This window comes from Anas platyrhynchos, chromosome 2 (genome assembly GCF_047663525.1).
Source record: "Anas platyrhynchos isolate ZD024472 breed Pekin duck chromosome 2, IASCAAS_PekinDuck_T2T, whole genome shotgun sequence".
In the NCBI taxonomy this organism is placed as follows: Eukaryota; Metazoa; Chordata; class Aves; order Anseriformes; family Anatidae; genus Anas; species Anas platyrhynchos.
Genome location: NC_092588.1, coordinates 69335188 through 69356420, shown reverse-complemented (window position 1 = coordinate 69356420; position 21233 = coordinate 69335188). Strand labels below are relative to the sequence as shown.

The window sequence follows — 21233 nt, the reverse complement described above, 5'->3', positions numbered from 1 at the left end:
GAGTTCTTATCAGTCAAACAGTAAGCCATTTTTTTCAGACAATTCAGATTATATGAGGTGGGAAAAGCTACCTGAGAATCTTAGGTTTGCTTTCCCGGACCAATCCCTCTGTAGTTCACTATCTTAGGGGAGCAGAAGAGAAAGGATATAAAGGAGGAAAAACATTTCTTGTTAGCTTGGCTCAATGGCGCCTGTCAGTATATTAGCTCCTTCAAAATCCAATTTCCTCATCCATGTCAAGTAAGGAGAAAAAACATGGATGCACGGAGGATTGCCTGTTTTCCTTTCTCATCTGCACCCAGGCTTGCAAACCAGCATCAGCTTAAAAACTCTCACCTTGCTCTTTGCAAGAAGTTGTGACACTGTCACAGTAATACTGAAAGTACACACTGCACTAGTAAAGAGTTTCACATGCTGTAGTCTGCCAGAGGGTCGCTACACCATCATCCTGCAAGAGCTAAACATTTAATTTTTACATTAGAAGGATGGCTTGGAAAACCACAACATGGCTAAGTGAGTCAATGCAGCAGAGACTCACTGAGCTGGCTCAGAAAGACGTACTGAAAAGTTACAATGATATTTGCTGTCAACAGGTAAAAATCAGCAGTTTGCACACCTCGTAAGCCTGGAGATACCAGAATGATAACAGTCAGGGATCTGGGGACTTCCCCAAATAATAATTCATTCTAGATAATACCTACTGGCTCTAATGGTTCACATGGATTTGGAAGAAAGAATGAGCAGCACCGAGTATAAGTTCATTCTCAAACAAATACTATAGCTAAAAGAGAGCCACAGTACTAACCATTTTTTTTCACAGCTCCCAGCAACCAGCCAGTTTCAGAATAACCCAACTTATTCAGGTTCTGTATGATCCTATGGTTCTTAAAACACTTGGAAATTCTAGCATCAAACTTTAGCACAGCATCAGTATGGATATGGGTACACAGATGAGACTGAGCGCCAGTTGGCAGGTGCAGATGCTCTAAGAGCAGCTTAGAGCTCTTGGCAAGAAAACATCCATATCCACGAATGTCCAGGCTATTAGCATACAGCAACCTATGTAGATGTGCATCTTTCAAAAGGGAAGAGAATGTACAGTGCAATTACAGCTAATTGCTTAAGTTACTTTCCCCATTTCAACTTTTACTGATTTTCTAAGTTAAATTCTTACGCTCCTTTTCTCCAACAGGAGGATGCATTTATATTCCACAATGCTGCAAACCCATGAAAGCAAGCCCTATCAAAACAGTAATTCTACAAAACGAAAACACTAACTTCCTTTTGTAGCTTATGGTTACCACATGAAATGGGAGCACTACAAAGGTTATATATATATAAAGTAACACAGCCTTACCACCGTGTTGAGTAATTCAGGTTTGTTTTCAAGAGCTTATTTTTATAGTCAGGTGTTCCTAGCTGCTTAGTACATCCAAAAATCTAGCTTGACATGGATCTATAAAGGCAATCTTAGCCAAAAATAATTGCAGCTACTTATATACAACTTACCTCAATGATATATTTATACACGTGATGTTTGAACTCATAATGCTTCATTAATAAAAACACAGGGCGGTAACCATTAGCTATTAAGCTTTTGATTTCACCTCAAAGGCTTTGAGTAGTACCAAGATTATTTTTTTTATTATTTAAAAAAAAAATCTTACATGTCTTAAGTAACGTGTTCTCTTAAGAAAAAAAACAGTATAGAGAAGCATGGTCATTTGTTCTCATGAGTATTCTCAAAACCTGTAATCTAAATTTGACATTGTTCAGACTCATGCTACATGGTATTATAGGTTTTAAATTTCAACATTTATGCAGGTTTAATAAGCAAGTCATAAGGGAATACTAGTTTTTAAAAGTACTTATTTGGAAAAGCAGATTCAGCATATAAAACTACTGCATAGTGTTTGAAGTGGAAAGTCTCTACATATCTCAGGTAGTTATGGGTGTCTGCTGCTCCCCAAAGTTTGTCTCTCGTTTGCTGGCTTTTTAAACAACAAAATATAACGTGTAGAGGAAGGTAATAATTCAGTATTTCCCAGGCTTCCTTTCCTTTACTAAAACCTTCTTTGCACAAAGTTTGAGTTTATGGGAAATCTGCTTTCATATATTCCATTTTCATGTTTTGTTAACATCCATTTTCCAGAAACATCATAAATAACACCACAGTCAAATATATTGGCAACTATCCTACGCTCTGGATAGCGAAGCGCAAATGCTACCAAGCAAATGACGTTAAGTTTTGCCACTCCTGCTACAGCAATTCACTTAAATCATTTCTGATCGATTCAGCCTCGAATGCCTACAACACAGAAGCCAGAGGCCAAACACCAGCACATTATGAGATGCATTCGGATGGCTAGCTTTCAGCGCCACAATTGAACTCTTGACGTTCTACTGAGCTTTAATTCCCTTGCACAGGAAGCTCATTCATAAGTTATGTTCATATTTAAAAAATAAAAAAAAAAAAAGACTTCAAAGACTTCAGGGCACATCTCTGGTTAGGCTAACAAAATTATTTTTTAATTAAGGTCTTCCTTTTTGTACATCTTACATGAGCTTTGTCTTACAAACTTCAAAGCGATAACATTTTTATCTAAATGCTCATAATACTCATGTTCTTTCCCAGTAGTAATTCTCTTAAATTCTTAATAGATTATTTCTCATAACCAAGGGTTTTCTCACCTGGGGAAATGATATAAAAAAAGTTTTTGAATTCATCCATCCAAACTTCTGCAAGCCGTCTGTTATTTTTGTTGATTATTTGCCCCGTACCTCCTGGAAAAGTGTACGGTGTTGCTTTTCTGAACACATGCCCAACATGTGAACAAGTTACAATTTCCAAAGTGCCACCACACTGCCAAATCTGAAAGTGAAAGAACAGTTACTGCATAGCTGCAAATGGATAAAAGATAGATATTTAAAATTGTAATTATTTGCTTTTGTTCAAATTGGAGAAATATTAGGTAACGTCTAAAACATATACATACTGCATGGAAGAGGAAAAATAAGTCTGTTTCCTGCTCCACAGGTAAGAATGTTCACAAGTGTGAGTAGGATAGCATAAGAAATAGTTTATCAGGCCTCACAGCATGGAATTACTTTAGAGAACTGGGCAAGCTGACAGCAAAGGAAGGAAAAGGCTCACATGAATCACAGGGAAGCAACAGGTAGTAATTTGTCCACACTGTCTACAATAAAATAGAGTCTCCATGTAAAAAGAAGATACATTCTGAAAAATTTTACTTGGAAAGTATTTTCAGTTTTATTTTGGACCTCACATTCAGAAATGTCAGATTCAGAAACTTTTACAGAAGCGCCCATCTGTATACTCTGAGATGACAAGCAAAAAACAGTTTCTATTTGGTAGCAATGAAAGTGAAACAACAGCGGTTAGGTCCACATCCAAACGAAAACATGAAATCACTAAGGTAGAGCACAACAAGAAGAGAATAACAAAGCTGCTGCACTGATGTGCTAAACATCACTGACAATATTATTCTTAACTTATGCTTGCCAAGTGGATTTTCTAAGTGAATTCCTTCTTGAAAAAAAAAGCACATGTATTTATTCAGGATGAACACTCTGATTCCATTTCTGTCATAAGCCTTTCAACTGCTCATCATACACTTTTCCTCACTGATGGGTACAGTTTTTGCCCATCTCCACTGGAGGAACTTGACAGAAGCATACCACTAACAGCAAAACGAAAGAACCATGTTGCAGGCATCATATCTGTATTTTGCAGAACTCAAGATTCCCTGACAGTCATAAAACAATGAACAGAGATGAATTTTTACCTACCCTGAAAGAAATTTCTAAGTTTTCTCCACCCCAAATATCCATTCCAGCATCATATGTTCCAATTTCCTGAAAGTAATCTCTGTCTATTGAAAAAAGACCTCCTGCCATTGTTGGTGTCCTGAAAGAAAGACAAAAAAAAAATAAAAAATAAGCATCAGTCACTATGAAGACATAATTAAATACATTTCATGCTTACACTGACAAAATGGCTTTTTATTTCTCCAGTAGGTAATTTGTTCCTTCTCAGTAGGTTTCTGTCCAAATTCAGTTACCATTGATGCATTTGCTAGCTCAAAATTTTCCAGAGGAGGAACAGCTAGTGACAGTTGTTCTTGTTTTCTCACTTAGGTTTGACTCTGTATAGAAAAACAGCCCCAGTAAGCTGCTACCGTTCCTGGAAAAGGAGACTTCTGCCTCCAATGATGGTAACTCTCATAAAAGGGAAAAGTTTCTTACAGGAAATTTGTACTTCTGTCAACTACTCTTGAAAAATTACAAAAGGCCGTGAAGTGGCCTGCTTGCTTTCACTATTATTGCTTAACACAAGAAAATTGTACAATCGGAGTTACAACCAGATTTTCTTTACAACTTCCTTATTGGTAGGAAGTAAAGTAAGACTGCTAGTTTCTCCTAACTAGCAACACCTAGTTTCTCACAGCAACACCTCCCAAATTCACTTAAAAAAAACAAACAAACAGCGAACTACAAATTCATCTGTTGATACAATTTTGTATTTCATGTCTACAAACTGTTTTTCCAACTTTTTTTCTTTTTTTAATGACCAACCATTTTTCTGAAACACTTTAAGCTTTTCCTGGAAAAATGTAATATATAAGCTAGAGTGGTAACAGTCTTTAACTAAAAACCTGTGTGTTTTTTCCCTAAAATGGATACTGGAAAATAATACTCCTTTAAGCACCACCCTGAGAATGTGCTTAACTTCTTAACCCCTCAATTTCAATCTCCATAATGGAAAAACAAATAAACAATAATACTGAACCACATCCTCACCTTTTTCGTTAGTATCTTTCTTTTCAGAAAGGTAAGGCCAGAAAAATGTACATTTGGGATTGTTAAAGAGTACATATTACAGACAACTTACCTGCGTTTCTCATTATATTCATTATAACATCTACATGACATGCTAAAATAAATTTGCCTCCCATCCATGCATTTTGAAGACATTAAGTTTATGTATGCACACAGAAATATATATATACACACACGCAAAAAAAATGACTCATATTCAAAATAGTGTTTACTTTCTTAGAACAAAAAATAAAAATGAGGCATGCTTCAGTAAAAATCTGTGCATCATATAAAAACTAGCAAAGAGCTAGCAGCTAGCTGGTAACTAGCATAACACACAGAAATATTTCCACAGTGACATACTGCTAGCTTCCTTCCCTGTTTCCGGAAGTTACCAGCAACTAATCCATGTAAAATAATCTTCATGCTATTTCTTCATACAGACCAAAATAATGCTACAACGCAATTCATTAATTACTTATAGACAAGAGTAACCTAGAAAAGACGTGTAAACACCAGGTGAACATTTCACCCAATTTAATCATTACCTAACAGGAAGGGTTCGATCTCCTTTCCGTCGATCCATCTCTCTCTGAGGAACTGGATACCAGCGAAAATTCAACTTCCAGTTGAACCCACCATAGGTCATATCAGAACCTGCCATGTATTCAAAGGTGTCATCGCTAATTACGTCGATGATGGGACACACTACTGTTCTCCTAGAAAGAGGAAAGAACCAAATCTTATTAATTCAAGTGTTAGGAAAAAAAAAATGTTATTTTCCATTTTTAACAAGTACAGAGTTTAAAATTTCAAATGCTATCTTTTAACAACCTTACTCAACATGCACTCAGACTGTTACCACAAAAGATATCAAGCTCTATCTTGCTAATTAGAAATAATAAAATGTCTTTTTCTGACCCAATTTTGGCACTACTACTTTTTTTTTTAAAAACAGTATTTGAACTATTATCAGTAATAAATAATCATCCTCCTGCAGATGGAAAATGTGATCATAGCATATCTCAATGTCACATAGCAATTGAATGTAAAAGAGAAGAGGTTTTATTTTCTATTTAAGTGCTCAAAGTAAATATTTGAAGTAACATTTTGAAATTAAGAGGCTGACATTAGCCCAGGGGAAGTACTCCAACATGCCATCAGGACTAAGAGACAATGGCCATCACTAACAAAGTATAGCTGCTGCAGCAAGGAAGAGGTTTCCTTGTTCACTGTCCTGACATCATTAAGGCATATACTCAGAGATAATAATTCTAATCATCTTAAAGACACTTAAATAACTGTCCTCAAGCAGGCTTCCTCTCACGGAAAGCTCAGTAAAGATTCAAGGATTAAAACTAAATTCAAAGGTTTTATTTTGTTGGGTTATTTGCAGAAATTGTAACAATAATTTACAGTGTCTGACAAAAATTTCTACTGATGATAACAACTTAAAGGTTACCATTGTGTCTTTGCACAGTTCTGTACAGATTCATTAGCTGCAGCTTTGTCATGATGTTGTATTTCATGACATTAGCATGTAAGTGATTTTCACCTATAGCCCCAAGAACAAAACAGATCTGTAACACTGTGCTTAGCAGCCAGCCTGTTTAATATACTGCTTATTAACAGACTAGTCTGCAACTACAGAATTACTGCTCAGATATACGAATGTTTTATAAAGCAAAACAATTCTCTTTTTTTTTTCCTCAAAACTCTGAATACAGTTTCCATCATGCTAACATGGACGTGTTGTGAGTATAGACTTTAGAAATACAAAGCTATGTTAGTGCAGTGTACGTCAGTGTGAGTCCAGTAACTACTCTTTTTCTAACTTTGGAAAACACAACCTTGAGGACCAAAGTCATATCATAGAAATACACCCACTGACAAGTAATCCACAGCACGAATATATTACAAAATAAAGAAATCACATGGAAAACCTGAAAACAGTAAAATTTGACCGTTCCTGTTTACCTTATTTATTTTTGAGATAAGGGCTCCATTTATTTCTTAAGGATATCTTCCCAATTTCATGAAGGAGATCAGGCAGAAGAGCTCTAATTCCTCCACTCTTAACCCCATTCTTACTCAGCTCTCTTGTGCATTCTAATATAGGTTTAATTTTAAATTATTTACTTTTTAAAAACTGTACTGACTTAGCCTTTTATCCTTACACCAATGAGAAGTATGGGACTTATCTATCCCTTCAGAAAGTAGATACCTTCCTTGTAGGCTACATCGTAATACTTAGAAACTTCTCAATAACCTTAAATAAGACGAACACGGACCAATAGATAATTACCTGTCAGCTTTGATCCTTGCCAGCAGCGGTTCAAGCCAGCCTACCGTACATTCACAATGAGCATCTAAGAAGGTGATGACCTGGCCTTTAGAAGCAGCAGCCCCCTTTAATCTGGCTCTGATCAATCCAGAACGCTGTTCCATTCGAATCACATGAACAGGAACTTTTAATTTTTTCACATAACTCTCCAGTGGTCTTTTCAAAAAGTCTGCAAAGAAGGATCAAATGCGTGGAAACTCTCAGTTACAAAATACAGCTTTTGTGTTTGGTGAGACTTGAATTAAAAGATAATTCCTCGCTTTTCTACCTCTTTCCTCTTTTCTCAGCTAGTTTCCTCTACTGCTTATTCTTCATTTCATACTATGCCCTTTTACACCTCTGTGTTTCTCTTGCTAGAGGAGAAGTTCTTCCTTCTCCTCTACATTTCTTCATTAGGGAAACAAAAATGAAGAGTGTAGGATGCTTACATAGAAACTTGATGAGATAAGACAAGATTTTATTATGGAGTAGATATGACTCTTACTTTCAAAAACCTATGCATAAACATTCTTGGGCATATAATTATCTACCATGAAAGTAATGATAATGAGCTGACTAGCTGAACAGAATGAATTAACTCCTACAGTAATGTAACTTACAGATAATTTCTTTGCAAGCAGAGTTTAAAACCTGACCAAATCCATTTTTCAATTCTGATTTCTCTACATTTGTCTGGCTAAAATCTTTCTTATTAAGTTATCACTATAACACCCAAAACCAAAAATAGACATAATCAGCTTTATGTAAAATTACACCTGTATCACAAACAAACCTGCTTATTTGATGATCAAGTTAATCAAAATACAATAGCCATAACTAATGACTACCAAATGCCTATACTCATAATTAGTTGCAGTACAAACAGGTGACAATTAACAAAATTTCCAACCACTTAGTACAGCCTTTGTCCATCACAAAAAAAAAGATAAGTAACACTAAACAAAGAACAATTGAGAGTGAATCCAATTGACGCAATTGATATTGTGTATGTTTGTATAAGCTTGTCACATAAGCTTGTGTAATAACATAGTACAGATTTGAAATCAGTAATCATAAAGGCAAAATAAATACTCTTATAAACACAGCTACTGAATGTATTACACGATACGCTCAAAGCACACAAGAGTTGTACAACAGCGCACAGCCTATAGTAGGATTTAATCTAAGAATAAGTCCCTCATGCAAGAAAATGTATGACACCAGAGGGAAAGAAGCATGGCATGAACTCTTAGTGGCTGTCTTGTAAATCTCAAGAGGCAGAGCTGACCTGAGGGTGATTACCATTCCTTACTATTGCTCTGGTTGAACAAGCTAATTCCCCCCTCATTTTTAACTTTGCATTCTTGGGCTGTCAGTAAAACCCACAGAAATAAGTTGTGACACATCTTGGAAGCTGAACTGTGCTGAAAGAGCCTAACAGTTTGATAGATCTTAAATGTTTGTTTCCAGAGAAACTCAAAACGAGTTAATTTTTGTTGTGCATATTAGCACAGTCGCAAACAAATGGTAGTAGTACAAACCAATTTTCTTGCCTGAAAATTTTGCAGGCCTTCTGGGGTTTAGCAGAGTTCATTTGGTTGACTGAGTCTGCAGCAAATATAGCCTCACCTGCTTATTACACAGCTTTCCAAAGTCCCCAATTTAAAAGAACTAGCATCATGGTAACGTTTGTAGCTTAATGTGTATGGCCTCCGTGATTGCACTGAATACAAAGGTGAAGCTTTTCTCTCTGTGCTAACCTCACCAAGTCACAGAGATCTACATGTTCCTCTGCACACCTCAGGTGTAGTACTGCATATTTTAAAACAGTCTCGGCTTGAAGATGAATGAGTATGAGCTGTGACATTGGTCCTTGAACACAGTTACATTAACGGAACAATGGTAACATTCTGCCAGGAGGAAGAGAGAGATTTCAGCAATACAACTGCTGTCAATCAAGAACGAGCATGAAAAAAAAAAATGTTTTAATTACACCACTGGAAGTCATGCTCAACACAATGCATATAAAAGTCTTCAGTCCTGCCTACATTTTTTTCTGTAGAGCAGAAGTATTTAATGCTTTTATTAATCCTTTCAAGTACTTCTCAGAAAATTTTCTTTCAAAAGCAATCAGGAAAATGTGTGAAGCGTACTAACTGTGGTGGAAATAGGTTTAAGAACAGTCCATGCCCAATTTTTACCCATGTCCATAGAAAGATTATGAACTAGCACCTTGTTCAAAGCAGTTCTGTTAATAAGATTACTCATTTAAACTGGTAAGTTTCTTTTAAGGGAAGACTTGTTTTTGTTTTCTTTTTTTTTGCTTATCAAAGAAGCATTTAAAGTCTTTTAATGCATGTAACAGTTTGGCCTACTAGAAATGCCAGAATTAAGCTTTAGAGATTACCTATTTTCCATGCAAAGCAACTGGCTATATTTATACCAAATCCTATGTTAAATGCTTAAATGAAAAGTTTTATGCATGACAGTGTCAGATGTTCGACAGTGGCCTTTCAGTGCCAGCTGAGTGTCTAAGTAAGTTTTTAGCATTGCCTCATGCACTTCAGAGAGCAAAATTCTGATAATTCTGATGAAACTTAAAAAAAAAAAAAGAAAAAGAAAAAAGCCTTCTACTTCCATAACAATTCATATATTTTCAGAGAAATAGCTTTCATTTAACTCTTTCTGCTGGTTATTCCTCTCATAAACTTTCAAATACAACCAGTAAAAGTCAAGTAAGCGTGTAAGTTGAAAAATAACTGGACAATTCTATTCCTGAGTCGCACTTGCATTATTAGAAATGAAACATTAAGTTTCAAAGCATCTTTATTAAGCTGCAATAAAATACAGATTTACCATATATAACCATGCATACACATATATAAGAAATGTGAATTGTTTGGGAAGACATTACTTTCAGAAATTTAGTTTTACATATATTGTTTTGACGTGCATCTGTATAACTAACTTCTCTGGGTATATTCTGTCCTGAAGTGATCTGCCTACCACACTTGGCCATTCGATGCTTGACCTAGTTTGAAGTCCTGACTAATTCTGATTTCTTCCTTTAACCTTCTTTTGTGAAGTAGCTAACAGATTAACATTTGAAAACAAAACATGCAATTCTGATCAGTAACTAGAGAAGAAATGTTAGAGTCATGCCTTGTTTCTCCAAAGCTTTTCTTTGCAGTGTAAATAAGTGTGTGATATTATGTAAATTCACTCTTCTAAGAGCATGACACTGGCAGGTACAAAGTGTGCTTCAGGCAGACTGAATGCTTACTTTATTCCAATTAAATCCACTCTGATGCTGGAATTCAAAATACACTACTCAGGCTGAACATTTTATTTTTCTGCAAAAAAAAAAAAGTCTGCTGTTTTAATTCAACACAAACAGAATACTTAAGTAGCATATGCTAAAGCCTTCATATTTTCAGGCATCACACCCTTCAGTTCTGTTTAATGTAAAAGCACGTTTACTGGAAACATAAGTTTTTGGAAAACAAAGCATAAAAAAACAGCTTTCAAGTAACTGATGAAAATAACTACAAGTAAAAGATGCCTGAGTGATCACAGCCTTCAAAACTAAATATAGGAATGCATTCAATAATACCAGAAAGAAGAAAATCTGAAATGTTATGTCGTTCAGTTTAGAATGCAGCTACCTTAATTTTATTACCTACCTCAAACAATCCAGAAACAGAAAATATATCTTTAAAAAGCCACACATATTTTTAAGTGGACTATAATTCTACTTCATAATGAAGACATAACTAGTCCTATGATAAAACCATTTGATTTTATTTTTAAAAAGAAATTAAAGATTCAAAACATTAGAAATATTTCCCTACGTTATTTGAATATTAGCTTATTCTATTTCTAGATCACATTGAAAGCTGACCTGTCACAATTAATCATTAGCGGTGATCTGAATCAACTGCCAAGGACTCTAGAAAAATGAAACAGAGCAGATTTGCAATAAGCTTTGTTTTCCTAGCAAAAAAATAAAAATAAAAATCTGTACACAAAAGCTCACCAATCAAAACAAATGTGCAACCTCTATTTTATTAAGGAAATCTACACCTTTGCAATAACCTGATGTGGGTACTCAGAATCCAAATATCTGCATCTGTGTTAAAAATAGGATTGTTCCCCAGGAACAACTAAGAGAGGTGAGCAGTTTCACATGTATTAGAAGCGAAGAAATCTAGAACTTTTACATAAGGCTTGATTAACTACAAGAAATTGAAGGGCATGGTTGCAAATTTCCCGCAAATGAAAACAGTGGAAATTTGACCTTTCTAAAAAAAGCTAATCACAACTCTCATCTCATCCGGAACACATTCATGGGGTACCTTGCCCTTTGCATGGGCATTCCTCTCCTTCCACCAGATTGCAATTGCTTTTCAGGCCCCTGCTCCTTTTTCCAAATGGCACTGATATTGGCTAAAGAGGTTAAAGTTGGTATCAGGTGAGAGACCAAGAGTGAGTGTGAGTGAGAAGAAAGGAACATGTGCTAATACAAGTGCAAACACAACCTGAGCGCATGAGCTCCTTAGGTAAACAGGTTGGTCACAGCTCAGTTAACTGGTATGATCTTTCTTTGCTCAGCTCCACAACCAGTTCGACTCTAGAGCTACGTGGCCTGGAATAGGTCAGTCAATATGCTAAGGCATCGTACATACTTAAATACATGCAACCTGAAGAAAAAACTCATAGTAGAAAGTATATCAGGTAAGAAGTGCCAAACTCCAGCCCATAAATTCTGCCTAATTTATTAAGTTCTTCAGCTAAACATGCACTAAAACCCTCATTAACTATTGCAATCCGTGCACCATAATGCTACTTATACCATATGACCTGCAATCCAGTGCCTCTTTTCATACACATATCATTTGGACATGTGTTCAGACAGTCACCCATCTTTTTATAAAGTTGCAATTAACATAATAAGCAGAACATGGATTTTGCAGTATCGGAATCAGAAGCATCAAGCTGAGATGTCAGCATACTGGGTGCAAAACACCTCTAAGTTCTCCAACGAAGGCAGGGGAATTATTGCTGATACAGGTAACAGCCTATAACTGGTGGCTGCCAAGATTTTTCTAGGGCCTACCAGCTTTCAACATGGAAATCTATTTGAAAACAATGACTTTAGCATATAAATACAGAAATACTTTAGAAAGACATAATACCCTCTCGTTCCCATATGTTAACACAAGAAAACAATATCCCTCAAGTTACACTTTATAATCCACCCCAAGAAAAATCAATCAAGAAACAAAACAACTATAAAACAAGATGAACTATCAACTAACGTCTAGAACATTCGTTTCATTTCTACTATACTGGAATTTACAAAAATAATTGAAAAGCAAAATCTAAATGAAACTATTGTAAGAAAATCAGCTTCAAGTTTTGTCCATTAATTTCATTAACATATGTAAAGTTCTATTCTGCATGGAGTTTTCAATAGCCAGTGCTACAGATGAAAAGTGAAATCTCTCATAGCCTAGAAACTGAAATGCAGTTTCCCACGAACTGAAAAATCAAGATTGATCACTCTGAGCACCAAGTTTGATGGTGGTACTGATAGGAAATCTGGGTACGTGTGAAGAATACAATTGTCTTTGCTATTATTCATCCGGTGACTCAAGTTTTCAATGCCCTCCAGCCTTCGGAATGTGTTAAAAGTCCAAATGCAAAACATGGAAGCTGTAAACGGGACAAACCCACTGGAAACCACAAACTCTACAATGCCAACAGAAAAGATAACAGACAGATAAATTTGCATTAGTTTTCAGAGCAGAATGACTCCCCTACAACTGAGAACAGGCATTGCTTACCATCTCTCCACCCCGTTCCACCTCACTATAGTTTTTTGTTGAGCAGAGGTAAGCCCGTAGAAAGCCAGCTTCAATTTTTGAAGTAAAAGGAAATGCAAGCTACAATATCTGTAAGGTACCAACATTTGTCCTTACCTCTTTCACTGGCATCATCGACGAGTACAATTTCTTCCAGCATGTGCCGCGGTGACCGGTTTATCACACTATGAACAGTTCGTAGAAGTGTGCTCCAAGCCTCATTGTGAAAAACAATGACAACACTTGTTGTGGGAAGGTTGTCTGCATACACCTTTGTTTTACACCTGTAAGCCAAAAAAAAAAAAAAGTGTATTTTGTAAAGGTCAAGCCTTCAGTTAGAACTGCAAGTTTGATGTTAGCTTCTAAGTAACAACAATAACATTATGCATGCAAAGCATGACAAAGGAAGAAGTGGTACACAAATTAATATTTACACGTTAAAACCTCCTTTATTTATTTATGTCTATATATTTATGTATTCTATCTTATCACTCAGAAAAGAGAACCTTCATACAATAACCAATACTGGAAATGAAAGGGATATCCATACTACTAACACGCACAGATGACAGCAAAGTATTTATTTCCTACTACTTATTTCCACTACCTCTATTTTGTGAAGAGTAGCATGTCCAAATGCTAATTCAGGCCACTAATTTAGGCCTGCATTCCCTTAGAGGGCAAGAGAGAAACTCTAGTACTATTACGGGGATAGAAGCGAAAAGGGAGAGAAATACACGAGATGAGAAATGGCAAACTTAAGAAATTATGAAAGAAAGAGTAGAAACTGAACAAAACCCAGGTGATTCACAACTAAAAGAGGTAAAGAATTGTGGACAAGCTCGATGTTTGGGAAAGGCAAGAGTACATGCATGCTACCTATAATACTGGTGACTGAAGTATATTATGTGATTTAATGGGTATATATATATATATATTACACAAAGAGTGCTTTTTTTCCCTTCCCCTTCTTACACATGTTAAGAATGCTATAAAGGTTGATCAAATTAAAGAATTATATTCATGTTGTAAAGTTAGCATGGGAGACCACAGGTTGAACTCTCCTAAAAAGCATACATAGGACATGCAAAACATACACACTCAAGGTAACCTCGCATGCAGTCAGTATTTTACACACTGCAACATTACTGTAAGTGATATTTTCAGTATCTCATAGAAAAAAAAAAAAAACACAATTTGAACATAAAGCGCTTGTAACAATTCTGGAGGCATGATTCTGCTCTACAAAATAACCACTCCAATTTATGGGTTCTTTGCACAGACCTGTTCTCCCCGCCTATTCAAAATCAGACAGACACTCAAGATGCGATGCTACTGACTCCTTTAAGATTCAAAGTTAGAGACGCATACAAATCTCAAACCGAAGGAGTAGCCTGTCAGCACAGGATCACGGTATCAGCACCTATCCCCACTCTTTGGAAAAACCGGTGACACCATGAATGTCAGCCAAAAGCAAGCTCCCAGCATTAATATTTTATTTGCTGGATAACTTCGTTAGCCAGAGAGCTCTAAGCAAGAGCAGCTTTCGTAACACACAGGCATTTCAGCTCTGAGGTACTGACAAAACCCCAGTGTGAGCCAAGATCCCAGAAAAGATTAATAAGTCCAGGTGTAATTTTGAAAGTATCTGGAAGATCCTCTGTGGAATTATGCTGTTTCAGTTCTCAGAAGGGAAGCAGTATCTTTGAAACAGCCACTGTCCTCAATATTATACTTGTCTACAATCACCGCCGAATTTAATTATTCATCACATTGAAGTGAGTGTCAAAATCTTTAGAGAAAGCACTCTCAGATCCCTGTGATTCTCAATTTAATTCATGTATTAAGAAAATTTGTGAAGTACTGGGACAGATAAAGTATCATTTCTTTAGTATCACTTGAGAAGTACAATAGCTTTTGGCAAAGATGCTATGACTTTCAGATGAAAAATTCAATACATAGGACTTTTTTTTTTTTTTTTGTCTTTTTCACTTCTTCACCCTATTTTGCTACTCTAAAACCAAATTCTCAATGTTTTATTCCTTCTGCAGCATTGTTCCCTAGACCAGAAAATTAAGTTTCCAATTGTAGACCTTCAGCCTCAGTAGAAATGCAAATCTGCCAGTTGTTCCTGTAGCTTTTGACAGAATATTTGTAGAAAAGTTGAGAGAAATCTGTTGGCTCTTCTCTTTGAAAAAGCATAACAATGTCTCATTCAACAGGACTACCCTCCCGGGGTGGGCACAGGATCTGCCATTGCAATACTCATATTAAATCTCAAATCTTCAGCCTTGCCTAATTTGCTTTTACAGAAGATTTTATTTTACTGAGCTCCAGACCAATGAATTCGTATAATAGAAACTAGCCGAGTGATGAGGCATTACCATGCTAATAAGCCAGTCCATCATTTTTTCAGAATAAATGTATTGAAACATTTAAGAGCCATCCTTGAAGGGAAACCTTTTAGCACCAACAGGCCTGAAAGGTGTGGAGGAGGTTTACAAGAACACGCTCTCAGGCAGCCCCATTGCCCGAGAAGTGCAGAAGGCGAACACCCTCACTGCCCCTATCCTCAGCCAGAGATCAGCCCTTTCTGAATAACACTTTCAGAGTGACCTAGACTGCTTTGTCTACCAATAGTTAAAAACACTAGCACAGGTGGCAACACAAGCACGTTTCATAAAAACTGGTTTGGAAGTTTTTGCTTGCTAGTTTAAATACATTGTGTTTGGGTTAAAGCTATTCTGAGATGATTCATTAACGCGAGCAGGATAAAGGAAAGAACAAATAGTGTGGCATCTGGTTTTTAATACTTCTTTCGCCCACTTTCCTATATATACGCTTTTTCTATATATTTGTACGTATTTGTATGTATTCAGAACAATTAAAGCCTGCTTTTAATTTTGAAAATATTGTCATACACTGCTTCCCTGCGGGAACATCTTGCTGCAGAACATAAGACAGAAATAGAACAGTTGACACCTGTGATTAGAGCATTAGCCTTCTATGCAAAACTCACATCTTCTCCTTACTAACATTTAAATTAAGAATCCCTTTTGTCTCTCATTTAAAAACAAATTACCCCAGAAAGGGATTACTACAGATTTTAAAGTACAGCGTTAGTTTCAACCAACTGTTAAGCAATATTACTAACCATCAAGGGTGTGACACATAGGGAATGAAACAAGGGAAATCTGAATTTTAATTCACTACTAATACATTACATTCCTTTCGTCAGATCATTCCTCAAATAATTTTAAAATTGAGTGCATAATGTTAGAAAGGCATGCCATCTCCAGCAATTTAATGAAGAATTCAAACAGCAGCTGAGAATGTCTACTTCATATGAAACGCATCCTCCTTTCCTTAATCTGTGGCATGCACCATGCAAGCTCCTGGCTAATGCAACTCCATACATTATTTAGGGTGTGGAAACTCCCTCAAAATGCCAGATATTTTAAATGCAAGCAGTGACTTACCACCGTATCACCCAAAACCACAAAAAGAGTAGGCCAGACTACTACAACATGATCAAGACGAATATCCTGATCAATCTCATTTGTTGACATACACATTCCAACGCTCAAAATAGTAAAGATGTTCTTTATTCCACATCTAGGCTCTTTCTCAGAGCTAGAATCCCCAACTTCAGCTGCACTAGGTCTCATATTCCTCCCCAATGTTTGGTTTGTTGCTCTTGTGTAATTAGTAAAAAGGAGAAAATTTATTAGAAAACAAAATGAGAATTATCCAAGGTCTTTAATGTCCACATCAAAATCAGATTTGAAATAATAATAATAATAAAAAGCTTACAAGCTACACTTTTTAAAGTTGTTTTTACAAAGAAGCCACAGGACAATACTAGACATGACTCAGCTCTGACCCCTGAAAGATGCATACACATAAGCATTGTTCATTGAACTTTTTGCAATTTTGTGCCATATATTACAATTCTTTGGTCTGGTCCCTTTTAATTAGTTGGTTACTCTTAGGTCTGTATCTCCTCAAGAGCACAAGGCAGTGCAACAGATCCATATCCCTCGTTAACTTGAAGTTTAACATACTAAAAGCAAAGGAAGGAAGACAGACCATAGTGCATGTGTGTACAACATTGCTAAAGAGCAAGAATGACATAGAAATAAAGGTTGTCCCTAACACCCTGTAGCATGATTTCAAAAATTTTAAACCCATTATGCAAGTTTTCATAGTGGAAGACTGAACACAACTATCAGTTGTGTTATTCTTCTCTATTGCCACAACGTTTTGTGAAGGTGTTGAGTCATACATAGAAGATACACGCTTTAGATAGGGAGATGTATCTAAAAAAATCCTAGAAAATGTTTATTTAGTAGATTGTGTGTAGCCACTTGATAACAACCTGATACTATTCCAAATGCATCTGAAGAGCTTCTGAATATGCCACTTTCCTCTTTTCTCTTTCAGTTCAAGCTACAAATAGTCTGCAGGAGACATGACAAAAATAGCCTCAAAGTGCCATCAATTTTATTTGGACAGAATTGCCTCACTGTAGTTGTTAAATCTCAGAACTTAAAGGCTGTTTTGGCATAATCTTCCAAGGAAAGAAAAGACAAGTCCTATTAATTGAAATAAATTTCCCGTTCCACCTGCCAAAAGAACTTTGGTCAAGGACTAAGTGTCCATCACAACACTTTGAGAAACTGTATAACCCAGGACTACAATTGAAACGTCTACTTGATGGTTAAAAATAACAGCCAACGAGGACATTTCTGTTAAAAAGTATCAATGGTGCAAAGCTTTGGAAGATTTTTGTTTGTTTTAGCTTTTCATTCTATACTAACAAATATTCAGTATACTAAATCTACAGTTTACTAACATCTAATCCATCAACAAAAACATCCTCTCAACTCAGAGAAGTATTTGTGTGCTCCATGCCCACTTCTATGGGATAAAAGGTAAGACAAACAAACAACAACCACAAAAAAAAAAATCCACAACTTATTTCTACCTTCAATTAAATGTAAAAAGGACTATTCAGAATAGTTCAAGACCCTATAAAATGCAGGTTTTCCACAGTATCCAATCTTCCAATCTGCGCCTGTCAGATTACAGACTGAAGCATCTCATCGTTACCTCTTCTCTGATGCCACTGAATAAATGAGGAGAACATACTTCACCACTGGGTCAGAAGAAATCTACTCGAGGATCTTAAACAATCCTTCATTCGCATTCCTAGGAAGATTAAATTCCTCTGATAACTATATCCTGCTCTGCTCAGTGCCTGACCCCAAGATCAACAAGGCCTGTGCTGTCCTAATGCCACCTCTTTCATGTTACTGTTGGGACTTTCACAAATACTTCAAATATTATCTTAGCAATACAACTCTGCAACCATCTCCTTATGCGATAACACTTGGCATTTTATCAATACTATAAAATTGGACAATTTATCTAGAAATTATCCCTAAACCTCAAGATTGAGTTCTAAATGTGCTATACTGTCATATCTCAAAAGACAAATATTTACGACATTAGCAATGATCTGCTTGTATACCCTTGAAAGTCATGCCAAATCTTTTCAGAAAGTAATGCAATAAAAAGGAATTTAATATCCTAATTGAACTTATGTGTTTGTGTTTCATAGACTAAAGAATTGCAGCCAAAAAAAAAAGCTACAAACATGGTCTTTTATGGAATCAGTTATGTACTACTATGACGGATTAAGAGGCAATGAAGAAAGCCTCCTTCAGAGAGGCAAAACATTACAGTTTTTGGTCATTTTCTAGACAGATATCATACCTCTGTTCTAATTAGAAATGCATGTTAAATACTACAGGTCAGATCTCTACCTCTTCTGACCTGCCAATATGCTATTCTACACAGAAGAGCAAAGAGAGGGCAAATAACAACAGAATATATATTTTTTTTAATTTGGAAATGTCAAAAATTAACTAGAAACAAAGAAGGTCATAGACTCAGATGTTACCCGAGCTGCTATTTTCTATACCCAGTATCAATTTTATGCCCAGATTTCACCATCTTTCCATTAGAAAAAGACATGACCGATAAGATAATTTTCAGTGGGTCCGAAACATTAACAGCAGTTAAAACACTTGTGCAATCCTTGTTTTCCAAACCTAGCACACACAACCCAGAGCATGCTGACGAAGGACAGAGATGGGATGCAAGCAAAAGTATCTGTTGCACACTGAGCAGCCCCTACTAGAGCTCAGAGCAGAGCTCTCATGTGCACTGTGCTAAGGCAGTGCCAAAGCGTTTTTGCAAGTTGCACTAGAAAAAAAAGAGGGAATTAGGGGGAGATTTATTTAGTCATCCTACGGACTTAGTGCTATCTTTTATCTTGCACACTACAAGTAACAGTTATGAATAAAAACTGTGGTTTGAAACCAATTGTCTCTCAGAACTTAAATTTGACAAAGGAACAGAATCAAACAATCATCTGAGTTGGAAAATACCTTCAAGATCACCAAGTCCACCCTTCAGCCCAGCCTACTGAGTCCCGTCACTAAACCATATCCCTTAATCACATGTCCCCAGACCCCTTAAACACCTCCAGGGATGGGGATTCCACCTTACGTTCCCTGGGCAGCCCATTCCAATGCCTGACCAAATGGTAAGCCTTATGCTAAAGGCCAAAATTTGCAAACATCTTGTGCTGAAAATCACGTTAGAGCAGAGTTTTTGAGGAAATGCTACACAATACAGCCCCTAGAATAAATCTATTTAATATTACTGCTGCAGTATGAAGAGCATAATCTTTAGTATTGAAATAAACTGGAATCTCTGGGAAGTAAACATCAGTATCCTTAGGCTTTAAAATGCATTTCTTTTCTATTGAGGTTACCAAAGTTAACGACAGATCACTAGAGAAGAAAATATGAGTTCCTGTCATAAAACCCCAGGCTTTAATTAATATCCACCCCATCTTGCTGCAGTGCCATAAAAATATCAACGCTCAGTTGTTTATCGGTCCATTTGCCTTAAGTTATGCTCTGCAACAAGTTAAGGTAACAAAGCCGAGGCACAGCTCTGCACAATGCAAAGAATACCTGCTTAAATCACAGGTGAAAACCGGTTTGAAAAAAGATTCGGCCTCACCCTGAAGCTGCTGATACTGACCTACATTTCCAGCAGAGAATAACACCCCTGCGAGCAGAGGCAGCAGCAGAAGTGCCAAAACACTACAGAGATCGAGAGTCCTGTTTCTGGTAAACAATGACTTAGTCTTTCCTGAATATAAGCAGCAGCCTCATGACATCACCAAAACCAAGGGCATTAATAAATCTGCTTCCAACATAAATTTTACGAATACCCCAAGTCCCCAGACTACAGAGAACTGAGTTGGATAAAGGTCTAATTTTCACACAGAGGCAACGCAGCTAGAAGGGTTAAAAGAAATCACTATCAGAAGACACCACACCTCTTTTCAACATAGAGTTTGCATATAACCACAGCTTTAACTTGTGGCTGCACAAAGAAAAAGCACTGCAGACAGGCTTGCAACAAATCTTCTCACTTCTCCCGAAGAAAGCTGCTTCTTCCAATTAAATCAGAACAATTTGTTTTAAAATTAGATCGTTAATTTCTGTAATTCATATCACGACTCCAATTAGTCTCTCTTAATAGGTGCCTTGAATGCAGGCAAATCCCTTACTCTTATTTAAGCATTTCTATCCAGCCTGCTTAAGTGTCTGCCTTCAATAGTATTACATAATTTACCTGACATCAAGAGTATGAAATTTTCCTTTCTTCTGATTTCAAAGATTTGGATATAAGAAAGGTCGCATTATCTCATGATTCAAGTAGAAATCTTCTTTAGACCCTGGAAACAAAATCCAAAATGGTCCTTAAAACCATTGTGGTTACAGAATTCAAGCAGAAGTTCACAAAAAGAATTACCTGCAAGTGACTATTTTTTTCTGATCTTGAAGTGACCACAGGAAAGCACTTTTTCAAATAAGAAAAAAAAAAGAGTTCTGTCCTCAAAGACTGAAATTAAACCTTAAATTCCCTAGCCAAGTTATTTTTTGTACTTAACCTATCCACTGGCATAAAGCTCACAATTGTAATCCACAAATGGAAGACACCTGTAACTATGAATGAGATTGTCAAGTTTGCATAGATAAGCATGCACCTGCATAAATGTGTGTGCATATGTTTATGTCTATGGATATAAACAAGAGTTCACACAATGCAAGCACATTTTT

The 21233-nt window shown here is 36.4% G+C and overlaps 1 protein-coding gene across 4 annotated transcripts in view; it reads right to left on the bottom strand.

Moving 5' to 3' along the window:
* The window catches only part of GALNT1 (polypeptide N-acetylgalactosaminyltransferase 1), an 81317-nt gene that overhangs the window by 10746 nt on the left and 49338 nt on the right, over nucleotides 1–21233 (bottom strand). For 3 of the 4 annotated variants that reach the window (XM_027451792.3, XM_038174758.2, XM_038174759.2), the window contains 5 exons: nucleotides 13144–13310; nucleotides 7145–7352; nucleotides 5388–5558; nucleotides 3811–3928; nucleotides 2692–2872 (listed from right to left, as the gene is read on the bottom strand). In XM_027451792.3, the coding sequence (XP_027307593.1) occupies nucleotides 2692–2872; nucleotides 3811–3928; nucleotides 5388–5558; nucleotides 7145–7352; nucleotides 13144–13310 (845 nt within the window). Of the gene's footprint in view, nucleotides 1–2691; nucleotides 2873–3810; nucleotides 3929–5387; nucleotides 5559–7144; nucleotides 7353–13143; nucleotides 13311–20745; nucleotides 20766–21233 lie in introns of those variants that run through there. The other variant, XM_072034898.1, reaches the window with a different exon arrangement.